Source organism: Eucyclogobius newberryi, unplaced genomic scaffold (genome assembly GCF_026437365.1).
Source record: "Eucyclogobius newberryi isolate DKJ021-1_F unplaced genomic scaffold, fEucNew1.0.hap1 SCAF_18, whole genome shotgun sequence".
NCBI lineage: Eukaryota > Metazoa > Chordata > Actinopteri > Gobiiformes > Gobiidae > Eucyclogobius > Eucyclogobius newberryi.
This window is the reverse complement of record NW_027315812.1, coordinates 25,048,624-25,067,088: the sequence shown is the minus strand read 5'-3', so window position 1 is coordinate 25,067,088 and position 18,465 is coordinate 25,048,624. Positions and strand designations below refer to the sequence as shown.

General features: G+C 39.7%; 1 protein-coding gene across 1 annotated transcript in view; it reads left to right on the top strand.

Annotated features, from left to right (window-relative positions):
- gli3 (GLI family zinc finger 3) overlaps nt 1–18,465 on the top strand; it is a 127,090-nt gene that overhangs the window by 95,264 nt on the left and 13,361 nt on the right. The window contains exons 7-10 of the mRNA XM_072451161.1: nt 2,883–3,084; nt 7,690–7,909; nt 10,542–10,655; nt 11,873–12,013. Of these exons, the coding sequence (XP_072307262.1) occupies nt 2,883–3,084; nt 7,690–7,909; nt 10,542–10,655; nt 11,873–12,013 (677 nt within the window). The remainder of the gene's footprint in view (nt 1–2,882; nt 3,085–7,689; nt 7,910–10,541; nt 10,656–11,872; nt 12,014–18,465) is intronic.

Below are 18,465 nucleotides of genomic sequence, written 5' to 3'. Positions count from 1 at the left end.
GTGGTTATTTGCAAAGCCGGCAATCATTTAGGTGAAGAAACTCCCACTGAAAAGAACAAAATATGCTTTCTATTTGGGTTAAAAATCACAATTAATATTGGCTTGCTTAATAATCATTAACACAACAAACTAAATATGTATCGCAATAATACCACAGTTCTCCATCAGACAGAACTGCTTTTAAAATTAAAACTTGGAAAAAAGACCTTATTTAGTCTAAATTAGTCTTGGTTTTGTCTCTGTTAAGTTTGAGTAATACTTAAATGCATGTATACACATTTATTCAGTTAATTGATCATCATGATTATTCAGGTCACAATATAATCATAGGAACTAAATTATTATTATGAAATTTTTACTATTATGATAAGACTTCAGAATTAGAGTTAAAAGCAAAATTCACTCTTTCTAGTCAATCTACAATCCAAAAAATGCAGCTAAATGAACTCTTATCACCATAACTTAATAATTGAGAAAGTTCAATTTCATAAATATAACCGAAATTTTTGTGTCGAAATTTTTTTCAGTATATCGCAGTATAATTCATCACATCGCAATCATTTTCAGCGCCGCGCAGCCCTAGTGCGACGTGTCTTTTTTGGGGGGAATTGATTACGCATTTGATTTGTCAGTAAAACTCATGCGTATTTGACAGTCGTACCTGTGGATTTAAACGACAGATTTTCCACACAATGTAAACGCTGCACTTCCTAATTCACACAGCCGTGGTTTCAGACTGTGGCCTGCTCCTGCCAGAACGCTCCTCTCACACACACACACACACACACACACACACTCATCCACGCTCGCTGATTACCATGTGAATGCAGTGCTCCGTAATCGTTGGATGTGTCAAGCGCGAGATGGAGCATTGAGATGGATGGATTGTGGGGGACGTAAATACGAAAGAAGGAGGGAGTTGTTGTTGTTTTTTTTCTTTTTCTTTTTTTCTTCCAGGCCTGTGTAAGCTGGTTTTGTTACCCTTTTATGAAATAACTCCAAATGTTTTATATTCGAGTCTTGAGTCACAAAGTCCTTGTGTCAGTTCAGGCATAAAGCGCGACATCCCCTTTAGTAGTTTCTCCCCTCCTTCCGTTCTTCACTGTCTTGTTTGTGACATCTCCATGTGAAAAGACAACAAAAGTCATGTTTTAATCTCCACCCGTTGGCTCTTTGTACGCGCCCGTGCTGTTTCCGCCTTTTACCTTTTCACAAACCCCTTCAGTATTTCCAGTCAACACTGATTGCATTTGAATGAGAAGTCGAATTGGACTTGATGAAAATATTACCATACACAGTCAAGAGCGTTTCTCCCAACATAAAAGACATGTTTTCTGTCGGATGGAACGCAAACAGAGCATCAAGTGACAGGCGAGCGCTCATTCAGACGAGCTCTTTGTCTGCTGATTGACAAACGTGTCATCTGGGAGGGTTACAGTGGGTTAAAGGAGGGACGGGAGGCTAAATGTACTTTTCGGAGCGTTTAACCTTTAACTAAAGCAGTGCAGATGACAGCTTTTCTTTTCTTTTTTTCATTATTTAGTTGGATAATACCCGTAGTAAATATTTAACATAGTTTTAATTCAGTCATGTCGCAATTTAAAAGTTTTGGAAGTAGAGCTGAGTTAGAACAAATGAATCCATCAATTCAGTATTGAACTAACACATTTTTCTGACGGTTTAAACAATCATTTTATTTTATTGCTGCCCATGTGCAACCAGAAAGTCAAATTACAAACTTAGTAATGCTTGAAAATTAATGTTCATTAGTGAAGTATTTATAAGACATTGATAAGCACTAGTTATTTGCTTATTAGGCAGTTACTAGCCTTATACTGAAAATGGTTTAATAAGCATTGTATTAAGGCTCTTTCAAACATTTTGTACGCTTTAATAACACTCACACTTTTTTTTTTAGCTCATTAACATTTATAAGGTATTACAAGCATCTACAAATGCTAGTAAATGCATTAAACGTGCTCACAAACAAATAAATAATGCTTATTAATGCTTTATAAAGTGGTTACTAAGAAACCTTATTTTAAAGCATTACCAAAACTTCACCAAAATTGTCAAACTAGGGAAACTAGTAAGAGTTTATTTACAAATTAGAGGTGTTTTATAGACATTAGAGGTAAAAGAGATCCACATATGCATCGCACGGAACTGCAAAAAAGCAGAGCACTCACAGATAGAGACATTTTGGTTTTGTAAAAAGACTCTGATTTGATGTGCCCATTACCAATTTCTGGATGAGGTATATTTCCAACCATTTGCGACCGGAACTTTCCTTCACCAAAAAGCATCTGTTACATCATGTTGACATTAACTATCCTTGAATGAATGTTTTCCATCCATGTTGTGGAAAGGAAAATGAAGGAGAGCGTCTAATCCCTCATTCAGTAGATTCCAGCAGTAGTCATTTGAATATTGGTGGAAGAAGTACTCAATTTTGTCACTTAGTAAAAGTAGTTGTTAAATTGGCATTTTTAGTAGAAAGTAAAAGTAGCTTCTACAGATTTTGAGAACTGTGAAATTCAATGAATTTGATCAAGATTTGTGCTGGTATTTGTTACATTTTCTAGTACTTTCTACTTTTCAGTCCAGTTCCAAAATGTAGTGTAGAAAGTACAGATACCTGCTCTCAAATACTGTGAGGTAAAATAAAAAATATCCATTGAAAAAACTACTTTAGTAAAGCACAAATAGCTGAAAATGACAGTACCTTCACTTTGTATTTCATTAATTTGAAGCTCGACATCTGCCTTAACCAAAAGCCACATTTTAACATTTGACTGCACTTCTTTTCAGAGCAAATCAGGCCTGAATCTGAAAGTCCACTTAACTTCTCCTCCTCTCCACCTCCGCCCTCTCCTCCACAGACTCTCGTTTCCCCAGTCCTCGGCTGCCATCACGGCCCAGCAGGAAGCGGCCGCTGCCCATCTCGCCCCTTTCCGAGCACAGCTTCGACCTGCAGACCATGATCCGGAACTCGCCCAACTCCCTGGTCACCATGCTCAACCACTCACGCTCCAGCTCGTCCACCAGCGGCTCCTACGGCCACCTCTCGGCCGGCGCCATCAGGTGCTGCTCCCATACGCTGATTACCAGGTTACAAGCTCTGTCAGTACACCAGTATATGCAAGTGTATCTGGATTTTAACAGTTGTGCTTTTGACTGCTCCTCTTTTCAATTAGACATTACAAGACAGGAACTTAATTATTCCGGTTCTAACTATGAACTTGCATTTGTAACAGAGGTAATGAAATGTTCTCCTGTAAGAGCTCAAAGAACACAAAGAGCTGCTACAGTCTAATAACAAATATAAATCTACAACTCTGCTATTTAGTTTGTACCTAAAAGAAGAAAATCCGGTAAACAGTAGAAAACCAAATACACAACAGGAGCACTGTAGGAAATGCACATTTAACACTATAAAATTACCTTTTTGTCTTTAAATAACATGTTTCTGAGTCTGTGTCTGAGTTGTGGGGCGAGTTGAAGTATCCTTTATCTCCCCTACCGTTCTGCACGGTCGAAGAAACAACGGAGAAACTACTTTCAGTTTACCGTTTTAAGTTACTTTGAGTGAAACTGTAGCTCCGTGGACAAAAATAAGGCAAGTTTCAATAAAAATGTCAGTACATAACCTATCTAAAGGATTACTGTTTGACAAAAAGTTCACTAAATTCCAACAAAGCCATTTATTCTTAACGTACAATGACTTGCGTATTACGTTATGCAAGTGAGTGTTTGTCTCTCAATAAAATGACATGGATTGTTTGTCAATTAGAAGCTTGTATTGACTCGTCTTATCAGAAAAGGTGTCAATAGGTCAAAGTAATATTTCCCTCATGACAATATGGTGGTAATTGATTTTGTAAATGTAAATTCTACTACTGAACGCTTTGGGAGGGACTTTTACCTTGTGCTGGTCTGTGGTGTGATTTATAGAGGAAGGTGAGAAGTATCTTGAAACAAAAGGTGAAAAAATATTGTATCAAACTTTTGACAATAGGCAACTTTTACAAAAGAGCCGGACTGCAAAAGCGGTGAGGTTTCCAAGCACAACCTCCCAAAGCAAAAGAGTTCTCAAATTGTGTGATAATAGATTCTTAAGTAAAAATGTTGCAGCTAAGAATCTCTATGTCAATTTTTGTTTTCATTTTGATTATAGGTCACAATAATCCAATCATATTTTTTTTAAAAATCGTCAAAACATTTACTCTGCCTGTAAATAATTCTGTTGAGTTTTACCTGTTACACAAAAAATAAACGGACTGTAAAATGAAACACAAAATGTAGATGTAGTGTAAATGTCACTGTATACCCTTTGATTTATTTTTTAAGATTTCTTTTTTTCTCAGCTTTTTGACAATAGCCCAATGGCATTAGAAATCTAGTTTATGACTAAAAGATGTTTTTGTTTTCAATTGTGACAATGGACTTTTTTGTTGACTTAAATAACATGCATCATTGAAAATAAAAAACAAGCTGCTTCATTTCAAATTTTTACATTTTTGAAAATTAAAACAACTACCAAACAAAAGAGATTAAACACATTTTATAATTATGATCATAATAATAAAAACTTGCTAAACCAGAGAGAACATAAGATAAGTAAAGGAATAAAATGAGAAAATAAGTGTAAGTACATTAATGGAATTTTAATGTTTCCATTTGTACTTGAAGAGCACCTGAAGGACCCGGTGATGCCCTCCCGCTTGTGGTTCTTCTAATGATTGACTTTTCACTTGATTTTCAAACATTGGCACGCCATTAAAATGACACTTCTCTTGTAGATGACGTTACAGCCTCCATAGATAAATATTTTAAGTCGTGCTTCAGCGTTTCCTCCGACGTTTGCGTCTGGTGCAGTCGTGTCAGTGTGGGTGAGCCTCTCCCATGCAGCCCTACAGTCCGTTCCTCCCCGGCGGCTCGTGTCACTCATCCTCCGCACCTCACGGAAACATCAGATACATCACCGCGGCAACAGCGTGGCGCCGGGGGCCAGAGAGGCAGAGATCCCTGGCCCCACCCACACTCATTGATCAGCGATCTGTACGAAGAGCCAGATCAATCACGGGCGCCCGCTCGGCCACTGTCCCGCTGACAGCCCCAAATAGCTGCGGCCAACAGACTGATGAGTGATATGACAAGCAGATGGGCCCCCAAATGTGTCTCGCACCATTGATTTCCACTGGCCTCTCATAATAAGATCAGCAGACGTATGAGCCGCTGCAGAGGAAGCGTCAGCGCCGGGATGAATGAAAGGCTGTGCGCTCCAGACCAGTGTTTATCTTCTGGTTCACCTGTGGTTAGTCCGAGCAGAGGAGGACAGACTCCGGGCCCTCAGAGTCTGACTGCTATACCTTTGACAAACAGAAACATGTTTGCTTTGCCGTTTGGAATTAAGCGCCATCATTAAAGCAGTAAATGGCTCACAGAGGCACAGTGAGCTGGCCTGTGAGTGCAGTCGTTATTGTGTCTCTGCTCTCACATTGCTTGCCCAGGTGCCAGTCACTGCAGGATTGCTTAAAATAGTCATTCCAAATAGAGATTGACCGATGAGAACTGCAGATGAACGATAAGCTCTGCAGATACTGTTAGGCAAATAACTAGGGCTGATTTTGATAATTTACCCCAAATTATACAATATGTAATAACTATAACCTACTATAACTATAACCCTGAAGCTTTTCCTACAACTATAACCTCAGTTATGTGACTACAAGACACTGCTCTACATAATAATAGAAAAATGAATAATGCTGCATTTAAATGTTCAAACAAAACACCATGTACGGTATCTCCTTTGTTCACACTTTTGGACCTAAACAAAATATCCGTCTGTGCTGGAGCTTTAAGAGTAATATACTGGCCGACTGATATTTCAGTCTATCTCTAATTCAAAAAATGAAATAAGCCTCAAAACGATTTTGTACAAATGAAATCTAAAAAATCTAAAAGAATGTCTTTAGAACATCTTCAAACTTGCGTGTTTGGGATTTCATACTGCTTCTACTGCACCACTGTCTGCCACGCTGACCACCAACATTCACTCATGCGCTCACCACATTCATAAGGAGTATAAAACAGTCGGTGCGGCCCCACTGTGGCTCCTTGTATTTCCACTGTCTCCCACTCCGATACAAGGTGAAGAAGTTCAAGTTCAACATTCACAAATTGTATTCACTTGATTTGGTGTGTAAAAAGTGCTCTAATTCCAACATAATACCATCTTTCACCAGCTAACTTCAGCTCTTAACCGTAACCGTCAGCTAACACCACACCGGAACAACTACGGTTAAACATCTTCATTGTAAAAATAAACTTAAAGCAAATAAAACCCATGGAAAAGCCTTATTTACAAAGCTGCATGTTCCAGCGCGGATAATTTATCACCTGTATCATTTGCCCAGTAGAAGAATGACACAGTGGCTTACACACGACCACATGATAATTCACAGCGTGTTAACAAGCCCAACATTCATTGGCAGGGCTTTAGCCGGCAGCCGTGCGGTTCCAGTTTTACCACACCAGCCCCTGTCAGATCGTCCTCAGGGATAAGAGCCATCCAGAACAATCCATTTATCCACCGTCTTCCCCCCTTTTTTTGCCTCATCGCACTTGCCCAGATTTACGGAACAGTGAAGTTGTACAGTATTTGGGTAATATGATTTACAGTGGTCGTAAATGTACATGCGCTGGCACTATGTAAATAATATGGAGTAAAATTCATGAGCTGAGAAAATGCTAACTAAACAGGAGAGGCCGTGTGCAAAGACAAGAGGATGTATTAGTGAGGAAGGTCTAGAGTAGGTCACGCTAGGTTTTTGGGTCAACACAAAACTTTCATCACCATTCAATATGAATTTTGAAACAAATATAGAATTTGAAATGTTTCTACAAAGTGAGCTGGATTAAAAGTTACAATATTATGAAATATGTCATGCTTACTGAACTCTAGTTGAAATTATTTCCAATAAATGTTCATCTGTTTGTGGACCACTAATACTGGAATAGCTGTGTAACCGAGTAATGACTCAAAAACAGATTTATATCACAGGTTTCATTTGGTGAAAATGTTTTTATGGCTGTGTCATGTTTTTGAGGAATCTTGATGTTAAATTTGCACTTACTACAAATCCCTCTGCTACAATTCAGTTCAATTCCAGTTCAAGTGTATGAACTGCAGGTTTCCATTGTTTTACTGAAGAATATCAGACAATGAACGCAGAACAGAAACTTCATCTTTCTGACTGGAGGAAAACACAATGTTCTGAACAGCCTACCTTCTGGTTGATAGGTAAAATGAATGAAATGAATTCATACTTAACTGTAACTTCTTTAATTATTATTATTGCAAAGAAAAACTCTGTAGTGTTTTGATAAGGCAAGTTTATTTGTAGAGCACAAAAGTAATTAAAAGTGGATTGAAATCACAATACAAACATATAGTCAATACAACAAAACCATCATTTTGAAATACATTTTAGTGACGAGTGCAGATAGATTTTTTTCAGTGTCACGCATAGCTCCAAACAGTGTTTTGAGTCTCGAGCTGAACAATGTCAGAGAGGCCTCACGTCGCCAGTAAGTCTGTTTTAGCTGCATAAAACGTAACATCCCAGTGCGCTTACTGTACGTGCCAATATTAAACGCAGCTTTATTCTTCTGTTCCTCCAGCCCGGCCCTGAGCTTCGCCTACCCTCCCACCCCTGTGGCCCTGCACGTGCACCAGCAGCTCATGAGCCGACAGCCGGGCCTCGTGGGCTCTGCCTTTGGCCACAGCCCTCCCCTGATCCACCCCACGCCAGCCTTTGCCACCCAGCGCCCCGTGCCAGGCATACCACCTCCGGGCCTGAGCGCCAGCGAACGCTCGGTCCTCTCCAACGACTCGTCACAGGTGAGCGCCGCGCATCCATCACCGACGGTAATAGATGCCGTTGTCGTCACGTGCCAGCCCCATCCAGCCGCTGAGCCTAGACGCGCCGCTGGTATACAGGCAGGACCCCCCCTCGGAGTGCCCCTCTCCTGGGACTTCCCCTCCTACTCTCGTTGTCTTCCTGTTTTTAGACTGCCAACGACGTGTCTGCCGCAAACAACTAGGGGCTTGTTAGCATAGAATCCCAGCACTGACTCCATTAATCACAAGAGAGGGAAACAAGAATATAGTGAGCCAATATTGACATGGATAGATGGATCCAAAGGGGCTGGCGCGTCCCCTCCGCAACCCTAACTGTATGTGCGGGCCCACATTTGAAGTAAATATTCAGTGTTTATTACCAGTCCTCCCAGCTGGAACTCCTGATTTAAATTGTGCACTCGGAAATTGCCTCTTCCCTCTCCTGGATAAAAGGGATATTGCTTTGGGGCACAGCTAAAGTGCAGATGATAAAATATGAGTGCAAACATAGGCAAAATGCAGATTGAAAACATCAACCGATAAGTTTCAAATGCAACAGGAAACTTTTGCACCGTACAGCGGAAAATCAGCTAAATAAATGAACAGAATTGGACAAACTACACAGGAAAAGTTTCTTGTAGTGGTTTTCAAACTATTTCTGGTGCTTCTCAGGGTGTTCTACTGATTTGTAATAGTTAATATGTGTTCTATACAACGTTAATCGTCATTGATCAGCTTGGAGAGGTCCACAGCCAAGACTATGGGGGAAGAAATTTGAAAGTTTTTGTGTTAAACTGCAATGATTTAAAGTCTGTATTGTTTAAGTTGAGGACAGACGTTAATATTGAAAGTCATTTTTATTCATTTTTAATTGGACAAAATCCAGATCGTTCCTTCTTGAGGCATATCGTCTACCTGTAATTTGAATGAATGCAAGATAAATTAGTTTAATGCCTTTATACTTCGGAACAAGAATATATAAATTACTAGTCAAAAATAAAGCCACACAAAAGATGGAGACTTAATAAGGAAAATTATGACAAAAAATATTTATTTTTTTAAACATAGGAAAGATTGTGTTGCAATATATTTCCTTGCGATATTGATATTTTTGCTTCATTTTCCACTACTTTTTTCTACTGCTCTATCAAGTTTAGTCCTGTTTTAGACGTCTCTGTTCAGGCCTGGTGGAAAGCTAAGTAGTATTTTGTAAATTTTAGGACTATATTTTTTTCCTTATCTGTTGTCGTGAAGTTGAGAACAAACCCCCAGTGTAAGGTGGTTTTCCCCCCTGAGGCCGGAGCGAGTCCAGGCCACAGCCAGGTCACTCTGCCTCTGAACGCCTCATTCAATCGGTTCATAAGTGTGTTTTAATTTCACTGATTAGCCCCGCTAATGCAACACGCTGGATTGAATGGTTTTTCATTAGCGGCCTGGCGCCTGCTTCACACATACAAGCGTACAGAATCATTACGTTTAAGCATTGTTGTTTTCCCCTGGCTGATTAAGAAAATGATCCACTGGCTTTGCGAAATACAGAAATACATGCATTTTTAATCAGGTTTAGAGATTAACCTATAAATACATGTGAAGGCAGAGCAGCATTCAACAGTTCTTTAAATCAAAGTGGAGCATGAAAAAGTCACATTGTAAATAAGAATACATGATATTATAGGTCAAATGTTCTGGTTATTAGCAAATGTGTAAGTTGTAAGATCAGGCAACTCAAAGACTTTCTGATTGGATTATTCATTTATGAAGCCAAACACTAAATGTATAGACCATGCTTATAGAATATGCAGGTGCGCTTTAGAGGTCTAACATTTGCCATCTGCTTGTCTCTATGGAGATGTTATTAATGGGTTTCAGTTTCCTGTTTGTAGGTTCCATTTTGAGTACTTTTTACCATTGAAAAGTCCTAATATTTATTTCTTAATTGTTATTGCAAAAGTGTAAAGTTGACATCACTCTAAAACCTATAGATTATCTTACATATCTTGCATTTATTCATTTTCAAGTATTTAATTTACTGAGAATCTAGTCTTTTATTGTTGGAAATTTACATTTATTTATATTTTTGCAAATGTTATCATAAATTGCTTCATTGTTTAGTATTACATTTTTACATTTTAGGAGTTTTTTGGAAACGGAGTACTTGGGTGGTAATAGCTTTGTATATTTTTTATATTTTTTTGGTGGCAGGACTACACCAACGACCCATGATTGGACACCCATAGCCTTAATAAAAAGCAGGAAAAGCTTTATTTTATTGCTCTTTTGTGCTAATTTTGTTTTTTTTTAATTAATAGTCCTGTTTTGCTCTTGATTACCCTGTGGCATAAAATTAATACTATAAACGTTTTACAAAAAAATTACGCTTTCCAACAATTCTACAAAAGTCTCTGTAACAAACAGAGCCTCAAACAGGGACGATGGAACGAGACAAAAACTTACTTACATACAGTACTACCTATAAATACAGATTATTGCGTCAGCCTCTATGTATGTACACCGGTGTATGAGTGCAAGTGTCAACAGTACTATGATACATCCTACAACTTATCTTATCAATCTTATGATGCAACGCCCTACGCCGTTTTAAGATTTCTGTTGTTTCCCTCGGTTCGCGCAGACCAAACCGACCAGCGAATCGGCCGTGAGCAGCACCGGAGACCCCATGCACCACAAGCGCTCCAAACTCAAGCCCGACGACCAGCTGCCCAGTCCAGGAGCGCTCAGCGTCCAGGTGAGGCCCGTCCGCTCGCATCAAACGCAGCGGAGGAAAGCTGTCCGCTCCAGCCCTGCGCACAGTTCTTACTCACACAAACGCGCACACACGTCTTCGCTTCCTTATCCCAGGTCACCTCCCAAGAGAAACAGCCTGCGCCAGTCCATTGATTTTTGAAAACACTTGGAGGAAATTGTTTCTGGTGTTTAATCTGAACTGTGCGAGTGGCAAATAGAAAAGAAATGGATGAATTGGAATAAGGATAAAGCCCGTTAAAACACAAAAGAGTTTGAATCTAGTATGGATAAAAGGAATTTGCTTAAAGAATATAAACTGATGCATTCTTTGCACAACACAATACACAAGGCTCTGGTGCTATCTCGCAATTAGAGAGATTTAAAACATAGACTTGGACTCATGCTGTTTATAAAGATCTTCTACTATTTTACTATTCTAATATATGAACACTCTGAAAATTACAATTCTTACAAATCCAATTCTCAAGGTTTTTTAAATGTTTCTTAATTGATTCCTTTTGTCCACCATGTGATAAAAGAGAACTGTCCGGCTCCTGGGCTTATAGCTTTACCATAAAAGGTAAGCTATAAGCCACTTATTTTCAGTCAGAGCAATCATTCTGGGAAGAATCAGGCTCAGTTTGTACTCCAAAGCTTAAAATAAATGGCCTTTAATAGGCATTTGGCTGACTTAAAAGAAAAAAATATTACCTCATTTTTAGTGATATTGGCTTCAGCTCTGAAGAAGGAATTTGCAAGCTAAGTCTACTGTCTGTCAGTCCTGTCCTCCAACAGCTGCTTTACTTCCATTTATATTTACTCCAAAAAGTCTAGGCGGGATTTGAAATCTGATTTTCCTCTGCAGAGCTTGTTACCACTAATAATTGGAACAAATCAGACATCAGAGACCAACCTTCACAACCTGTTTATTTGTACACCAAACACTTCAGAAACAGCTTCAGTTTGAATTGGGGTTTGCCCTCTGACCTTTGTGGTTACACTTGCCCTCCCCATTTTATGTTACAGCTGTCTGGTCAAATAAAGTCTTGGGCCAAAAAAAAATAAAAAAATGAGCACAAATGTATATATTTTTTTCTGAAACTCACCACTAACTAAACTACAACTCCATTGTAACTACATTTACAGCAGTAGCTACACATTTCTTTTTTTGCTCTTCTGTAAAATTGTCTCTTTTCCTCTCCTTTTGTCCTTTTGCAGGACCATCCTGACGGCATGACGCTGGTGAAGGAGGAGGGAGACAAGGACGAGAGCAAACAGGAGCCTGAAGTGGTCTATGAGACGAACTGTCACTGGGAGAACTGCTGCCGCGAGTTCGACACACAAGACCAGCTAGTCCAAGTGAGTACACACACACAAGCAAACAACCTTTAACCAGCCCAGGCCGCGCCTCTGTCTATCTGGCCTTGCTGTGCATCACTGGGGCCTGGACTCTAGAGCCACTGGCAGTGACTGATACCGCGGCTGGACTCCGGATTGGATCCACACGCTGCAGTAATGGGCTCAAAAAGCTGGAGTGAGTAGCGCACGGCGGCGGCTAACTGACTCTGCGCTTTAAGCCTGCCTCCCAGAGCTAGCATGTGGGGCTAATGTTGTACAGCGGAACTGGCCCTCCTCCTGTCCGTTATCACAAGTCTCACACCAGCACAAAGATGGATGGCCCTCATCACACGGGGCCCCGGGGTTTCTGGGAAAGCTAAATATTAATGACATTATGGCCGTGTCACCGCTGTACTGTGGTTAAATACGGCTCATAGTTAGCTTACTCTCTGTGGGTGATGGACGGCGGGTATTGTGTGAAGTTGACAAAGTAGCATGCACATTCCTTCATTCAAGCAGTTCTTATTTTAGTCTTTTCTCAAATGTTAAAGGGGACATATGATGCAAAATCTACTTTAATGAGCTTTTAACCCTGTAACAATAGTGTTTCCTCATCAATAGTTTGATTCCTTCATGTTTGGTGTAATCCTGTATTGTCCTGTAACTGAGGCTCGAGTGCTCAGAGAATTCCTGTTTTCACCTACCCCTTATCTCCGCCCACTTCCCTGCACTGTACTGTAAATCAGTGATACATGGAGGTTAAGAAATACTATGTAGCCACTTTTCAAAACTTTTCTGCTTGTTACAGTGAAATGTCACTATAGTTTTACAGTTTTGAACAGGAAGTTAATGAATCTGTTTATTTTACTATGGCGTTTTAAATCAATCATGTAGTTTTACAATGAATAATTTAATGTAAAATGATGACCTGCTCATGTTAAAGTTCAATAGTAAGTACTTGAAAAAATCATAATATGTCTCCTTTAATCTCCTGTACAAGTTTAAAATAAATCTGCCGTACTAACGCAATTTTCATTGTAAAAACTGCAAATCTAGAGCCGCAATTTGATTTTCCCCCCATAATTTGAGGCCTAATGTCCAAAATCTTAATACAATTTCCATTTTAAAGGAGAACTTCTGTTATTTTCTGTTCTTATGACTTACACATACAAATTCAAGCTTATTACAACTTGATCCAGATGCTATCATAACCTTGAACTGTCAATTAGTCTTTACTCAATCACAGAAAAATGTCAACTTCTACCATACAAACCCCTCAATTCACCAACATTACTCTCACCTTTTCTACTACGACCTACGCACACTTGAACTTGAAAAAAACACACTTATATATGAATGATCCCAGCGAGAGAGGGTCAGATGTAGCGCGCGCCGTCTCCCGGAGCGTGCACGTGAAAACACCCATCAGCACACATCTGATAGAACCATCGCAGCACCTCACAGCTGTCTGTTGGCCGTCTTGACATGGCAATCCTCCGCTGCGGTGGTAACCCCTATCTATAATTGATATCCTGCGCTTGGAATGGGCTGCCTCCCGCGTTTGAAGGGCTCGGCTCAAAGGTTGAAGATCTTGACAACTTCCTGGCCCTGTTTCTGGCAGCGGGACGGTGCAGCGCAGGAAAGAGGAAGAGGACGGCATGGTAGTCGCACCAGGTGGCCGCACAAACAAGACAATGTCCGTTCTAACATGTATAGGCTTCATAAGGCTTTGTGAAGATTAGAGATGTCACAAGATGTTTGAAGGACCACCACCTAACTAATATTCAAGATTAAACTAGGATGTGGTCAGCTTCACAAAATAAAACCTGTGGCAACTAACGATTATTTTAGTAGTCAGTGATTTATTTTTGATTTTGTTCGGTTCGATGACAAAGAATTACAGGTACAGAGTGCTTCCTGGAGGATGGGCTGAAGCAGAGAACAGTGCTGTTTGTCTGCTCATCCGAGGGGAAGGATAGAGACTGTTCTCTAGCTAAAGACTGCAGGAATCAATTTAAAAACACTTGGGCACATGTACGAGGTGCTAATAAGAAGGTTAAAAGCTCTGAAAATATATAGGCCATTTAATTAATATTAAGTGTATTACTGATGAAACTCAGCAGTTGTTTATTCTGTTTGAAATTTTGGATTAACCAGATTACAATTATCAAAATACAAGGACTACATTTTTTAGTGACTAGTCAATTAATAGTTTAAAATGTTTTGATTGTTTTTGATTTTTTTCTTAATACAAATATATTTTGATATTAATTCCCTGAACATAAACAATACAGACTTTGTTCTTCCACCAAAGTCTGAACGCTGCTCTAAATCATGTTGGATCGGATTGACTGTGCCTTCTCACTTAAAAGCACAAAACATCAGAAATCAGAAATGACTGAATCCTGATCGCCATGAAATATGATGAATTGCCCTATTCAATTGGCATTATAATGGAATATATTATATAATATAATTCCCCCCCTTTTTTAAAACAAATGTACACAATCTATTACACTATTGTCTTCTCTTGTAGGAGGAGAATCCCATTGAGATAAAACAAACTCTAGAGGCAGCACAGTTCAACAGGGTTACAACAAACCAACAATACAATGAAGCACAGATTATGAAAAACAATCGCACATCAATAAGGAAGTCTCTAATGCTTTTATTTTGGTTTCAAGGATAAGAACTCCTGTCCAATTTCCAGTCTTTCCAAGCAAAAGGATCATGGAAAACAAAGTCGTTCTTCCCCAGCTCTGCAGGAAGAAAAACATGATCCAAACTGCTAAAATAAGAAAGAGAAAGTTATTCAAATGATAAACGGATGAAATGATGATTCTTGCAAACATTTTATTTCTTTTTTTATGTTTTAAGGCTTGTTACAATCATCTGGTGACTTCTTTCACTTCTACATAACCTTCCACCCGCTCCCACAAAACCCCCCATCACTTTCCACTTTCCCTATCTCCAAATTGTCTCGGCCGTTTGTCGCCACTCGCAGATATTGCATTTTTATTTCTCATTTGCACATGCAGATGCCAGCGGAAGTCTCTGCGCTCTGCCTCAGCGGCTCTTATCAAACCCCAGCCCCACCCCCCTGTAATGGGATAAGTACAGTATTTGGACCACAGTGGCTCACGCTGGGGGGTTGGGGGCCCTCGAACTGATGATGGGGGTTCCACACAAGCAAACAATAGAGCACCCCCTTCCCCCTTGTTCAGAAATAGCTTTGGGGGGAAAACAAAACGGGATTGTTGTTCGAGCCAATTGGACGGCGTTTTTGGTCATGTGATTTCAGGTATAAGGGAATTTAGGTCCCATTATGGATAATATTACTTTCTTTGTTTCAGTCTCAAGTTATAAGACATACTATTGTACTCATTTATTTTATTTCAGAATGCATTGTATCAGTTTATTTAAGTAGCTCAGCATCCCTATTGTTTTTTTCTTTAAAGGAGTTTTGGCTCGCAGGCTTTATTGGACAGGACTGATGAGAATGAAATGGGGGATGAGAGAAGGGAGGACATGCAGTAAATAGTTGGGAGTCGTGCTGCGTCTTATCCACTCGACCACCGGGCAACACTGCATCCCTATTGTACATATTATACAAAAAAGAGAAAAATAAATACATTTGAACTCTAATTAACTGTTTTTATTGTCTTGACTTGTTCAGACTAATTCAACATAAATTATTTGACTTTATCACTTGAAATCAATTCAGTTTGTTAATATAATCTGCCAAAGGGGAAAGTTTTACTCCAAATAAAACTGCCACTACAGCTACTCAAGGTCATTTCAATTTGTTTTTAGCATCCAAATTTTATATTTTACAATACATTATTTGTATCTTTACTTAAATCTGCTAGAGTAGACAATTACACTTCCGAAAGATAAGTTTCAATTATTATTATTTTTATTTAAGTTGTGTAAATATGCTTTTTCATCAGAATGCATAATAATAATAATAAATATAAATAGACAAAGTCAAAGTAATATTAATTATTTGTCTTTTGAAGGTTACTATTTGGTTTAAAAATCAATTGAATTCTACATGTAAATCTGCCAGAGGATAAAATTAAGAAAGAAAGAAAGAAAGAAAGGTTATTGAACTTACTGAACGGTTTGAAGGCACTTTCTATGTTCACATAAACACCACAATCTGATTCTCGTCTGATTTCTAAAGCTTTAAGATGATTTAAATGACCTGGAATCTGGTAAATCTGACGTGAGTATGCAAACGGCCCAAGATCACAAACAAATCAGTTCTTGCTATTTACATGCCTCCGTCACAGCTCCATGAAAAAGACGGACAACTTATAATTTAGCAAAAAAATATTTGATACTTTTCCTTTCCTGTATTTGTCTGTATTTGTATAATCCATAATCTCAGCACTACATTTCTGTAAAGTTGCTGGTTTCTCTTTCATCAGCAGCGTTTCAAGCAGCAGCAGCCTCTCTTACATCTTTATTTGCAGTTGGCCTAATTTCCAGATTAAGCCTTCACGCCACCCTCGTCGCTCCTCACCTTGTTCTTGGTGCATATTTCCACCCTCTCCCCTCTCGTCTGCACCATGACACGCCACCGCCGCCGCGCGCTCCTTTATCGCTCGCGTTTAAGCTCTCTCCTCGCCTGCCGCGATAAGATAAACATCGCATCGACGCAATTTAAGCGCACTTATCTGGCCCGCGCAGTCAGCAAAAGCAAAGCGGGTGTCAATTTTACTCCCAAACTATTTATTTCATTCATTACGTTTCAAACTCTCCACCTCTCCTCCAAGCCTCCTCAAAGGAAAAACTTTTTTTTACAGATAAGGCTAACTCGCTGCTGCTTTAATGTGGCTCTTGAAGTGGGCTTTTGTCGCTCGTGGCTAAAGATGCTAACGCCGCGCAACAGTCGTTTCATCAAACACCGTTGGTTAACACGTGTTGTACTCTGTTGTTTAATCTGGTGGTCTTTCATGTGGAAACCTACGAGAAGGCATGTTTGTTCCAAAGAAAAAAATGATATAGGCGCAATTTTAGAGCGATACTCAGCTTCGATGTTCTGCCGAATGTCTCTCCTCACTCTTTACTCCCATTTTACACTGTTGCTGTCCTCTGCAGTGAAGTGACAATTAATTTAGGACAAATGTATTTGATATAAAGAGTATTGTTGGAACAGGAAATTCCAATGCATGTTGTCGTAGTAATAGATTATTTATTATTAGGAGCCCTATTAGTGTAGAGTTTATTCAGTTAAATTACATCTAAGATAATGTCAGTAGGAACGTCACATGAAATACAGTATAATGATCAGTATCAATATCACTTTGAACTCACTAAATGCATATCTAACACAGTAATGATCTAAAACTGACACTTTGATATTCATTTATAGTTTGTCGAAACAGTGTTCTTACTGTTACCGCTCAGATATTCTTTTTACCACTAATTTGTGAGATTTATTTTAGTAGTAGTAGTAGTAGTAGTAGTAGTAGTAGTAGTAGTAGTAGTAGTAGTAGTAGTAGTAGTAGTAGCAGTACTAGTAATCATAGCAGTAGTAGTAATCGTAGCAGTACTAGTAATCGTAGCAGTACTAGTAATCGTAGCAGTAGTAGTAATCGTAGCAGTAGTAGTACTACTTTATCTACTTTTACTTTTCATATTTTTATTCTACATAAAGTAAGCTACAGTATCTACAGTTAAACGCACATATACTGGCCCCGCCCCCCGGTCACAGGGCTCCTCCTCCTCAGGCCGTACTCTGCTGTGTGTGACACGGTGGGCCTCGTGTGTGTGTTCTTCTCTCATCAGAGTGTGTGTTTATGTCTGGGGCGGTCCACGTCCTGTAGGTGGCGCTGTGCTGCGATTGTTCTCCCCGTGCTCACTGCTCAGCCTTGCCGGTGTTACATCCAGATTATAGTGGGAACAGTCTGGAGGCGGGCCCCCTCCTTGGCCCCCGGAGCGGCCCTTTAATTGGTAAAATGCAGATTTTTTTTGATCAGGAGAAGGATTAGGCCCTTATCTGTCTGGAGTATCTTACACCGAGATGAAAAGAGCGCTGAATTACACATGCCAATTCCAGCTCCCTGCCCCCTGCTCCTCACCCTCCTCCTCCTTTCTCTCTCTTTTTCTCCTCCGCCTTTGCCGTTTTCATGCTCTTTTTCTCCACAAAGCGTCTGACATCACAAAAGAGCATATGATTTATTAGGCCGTGTTTGATAAAGCTAAACGGTGTTGCGGGTCCCACAGCTTAGTGAAATTGCCTTGTAAACAGGCCCTCTTTTCATGCACGCTTGCATTCTAATGCACAAGGCCGCGTCCCGGAGAGGCTTTGATAAGGAGACGTGGAGATGGATCCCAAAGTGGGTAAACGCCGCGGATATATAGGCTAACAAATTACTCCTGCATATTACTGTAGGTGTGGAGGATCATTGTTTAACACAAACCAAGTGTAAAAGTGCTGTAGAAGCTGCAGGGGTCTTGCACCA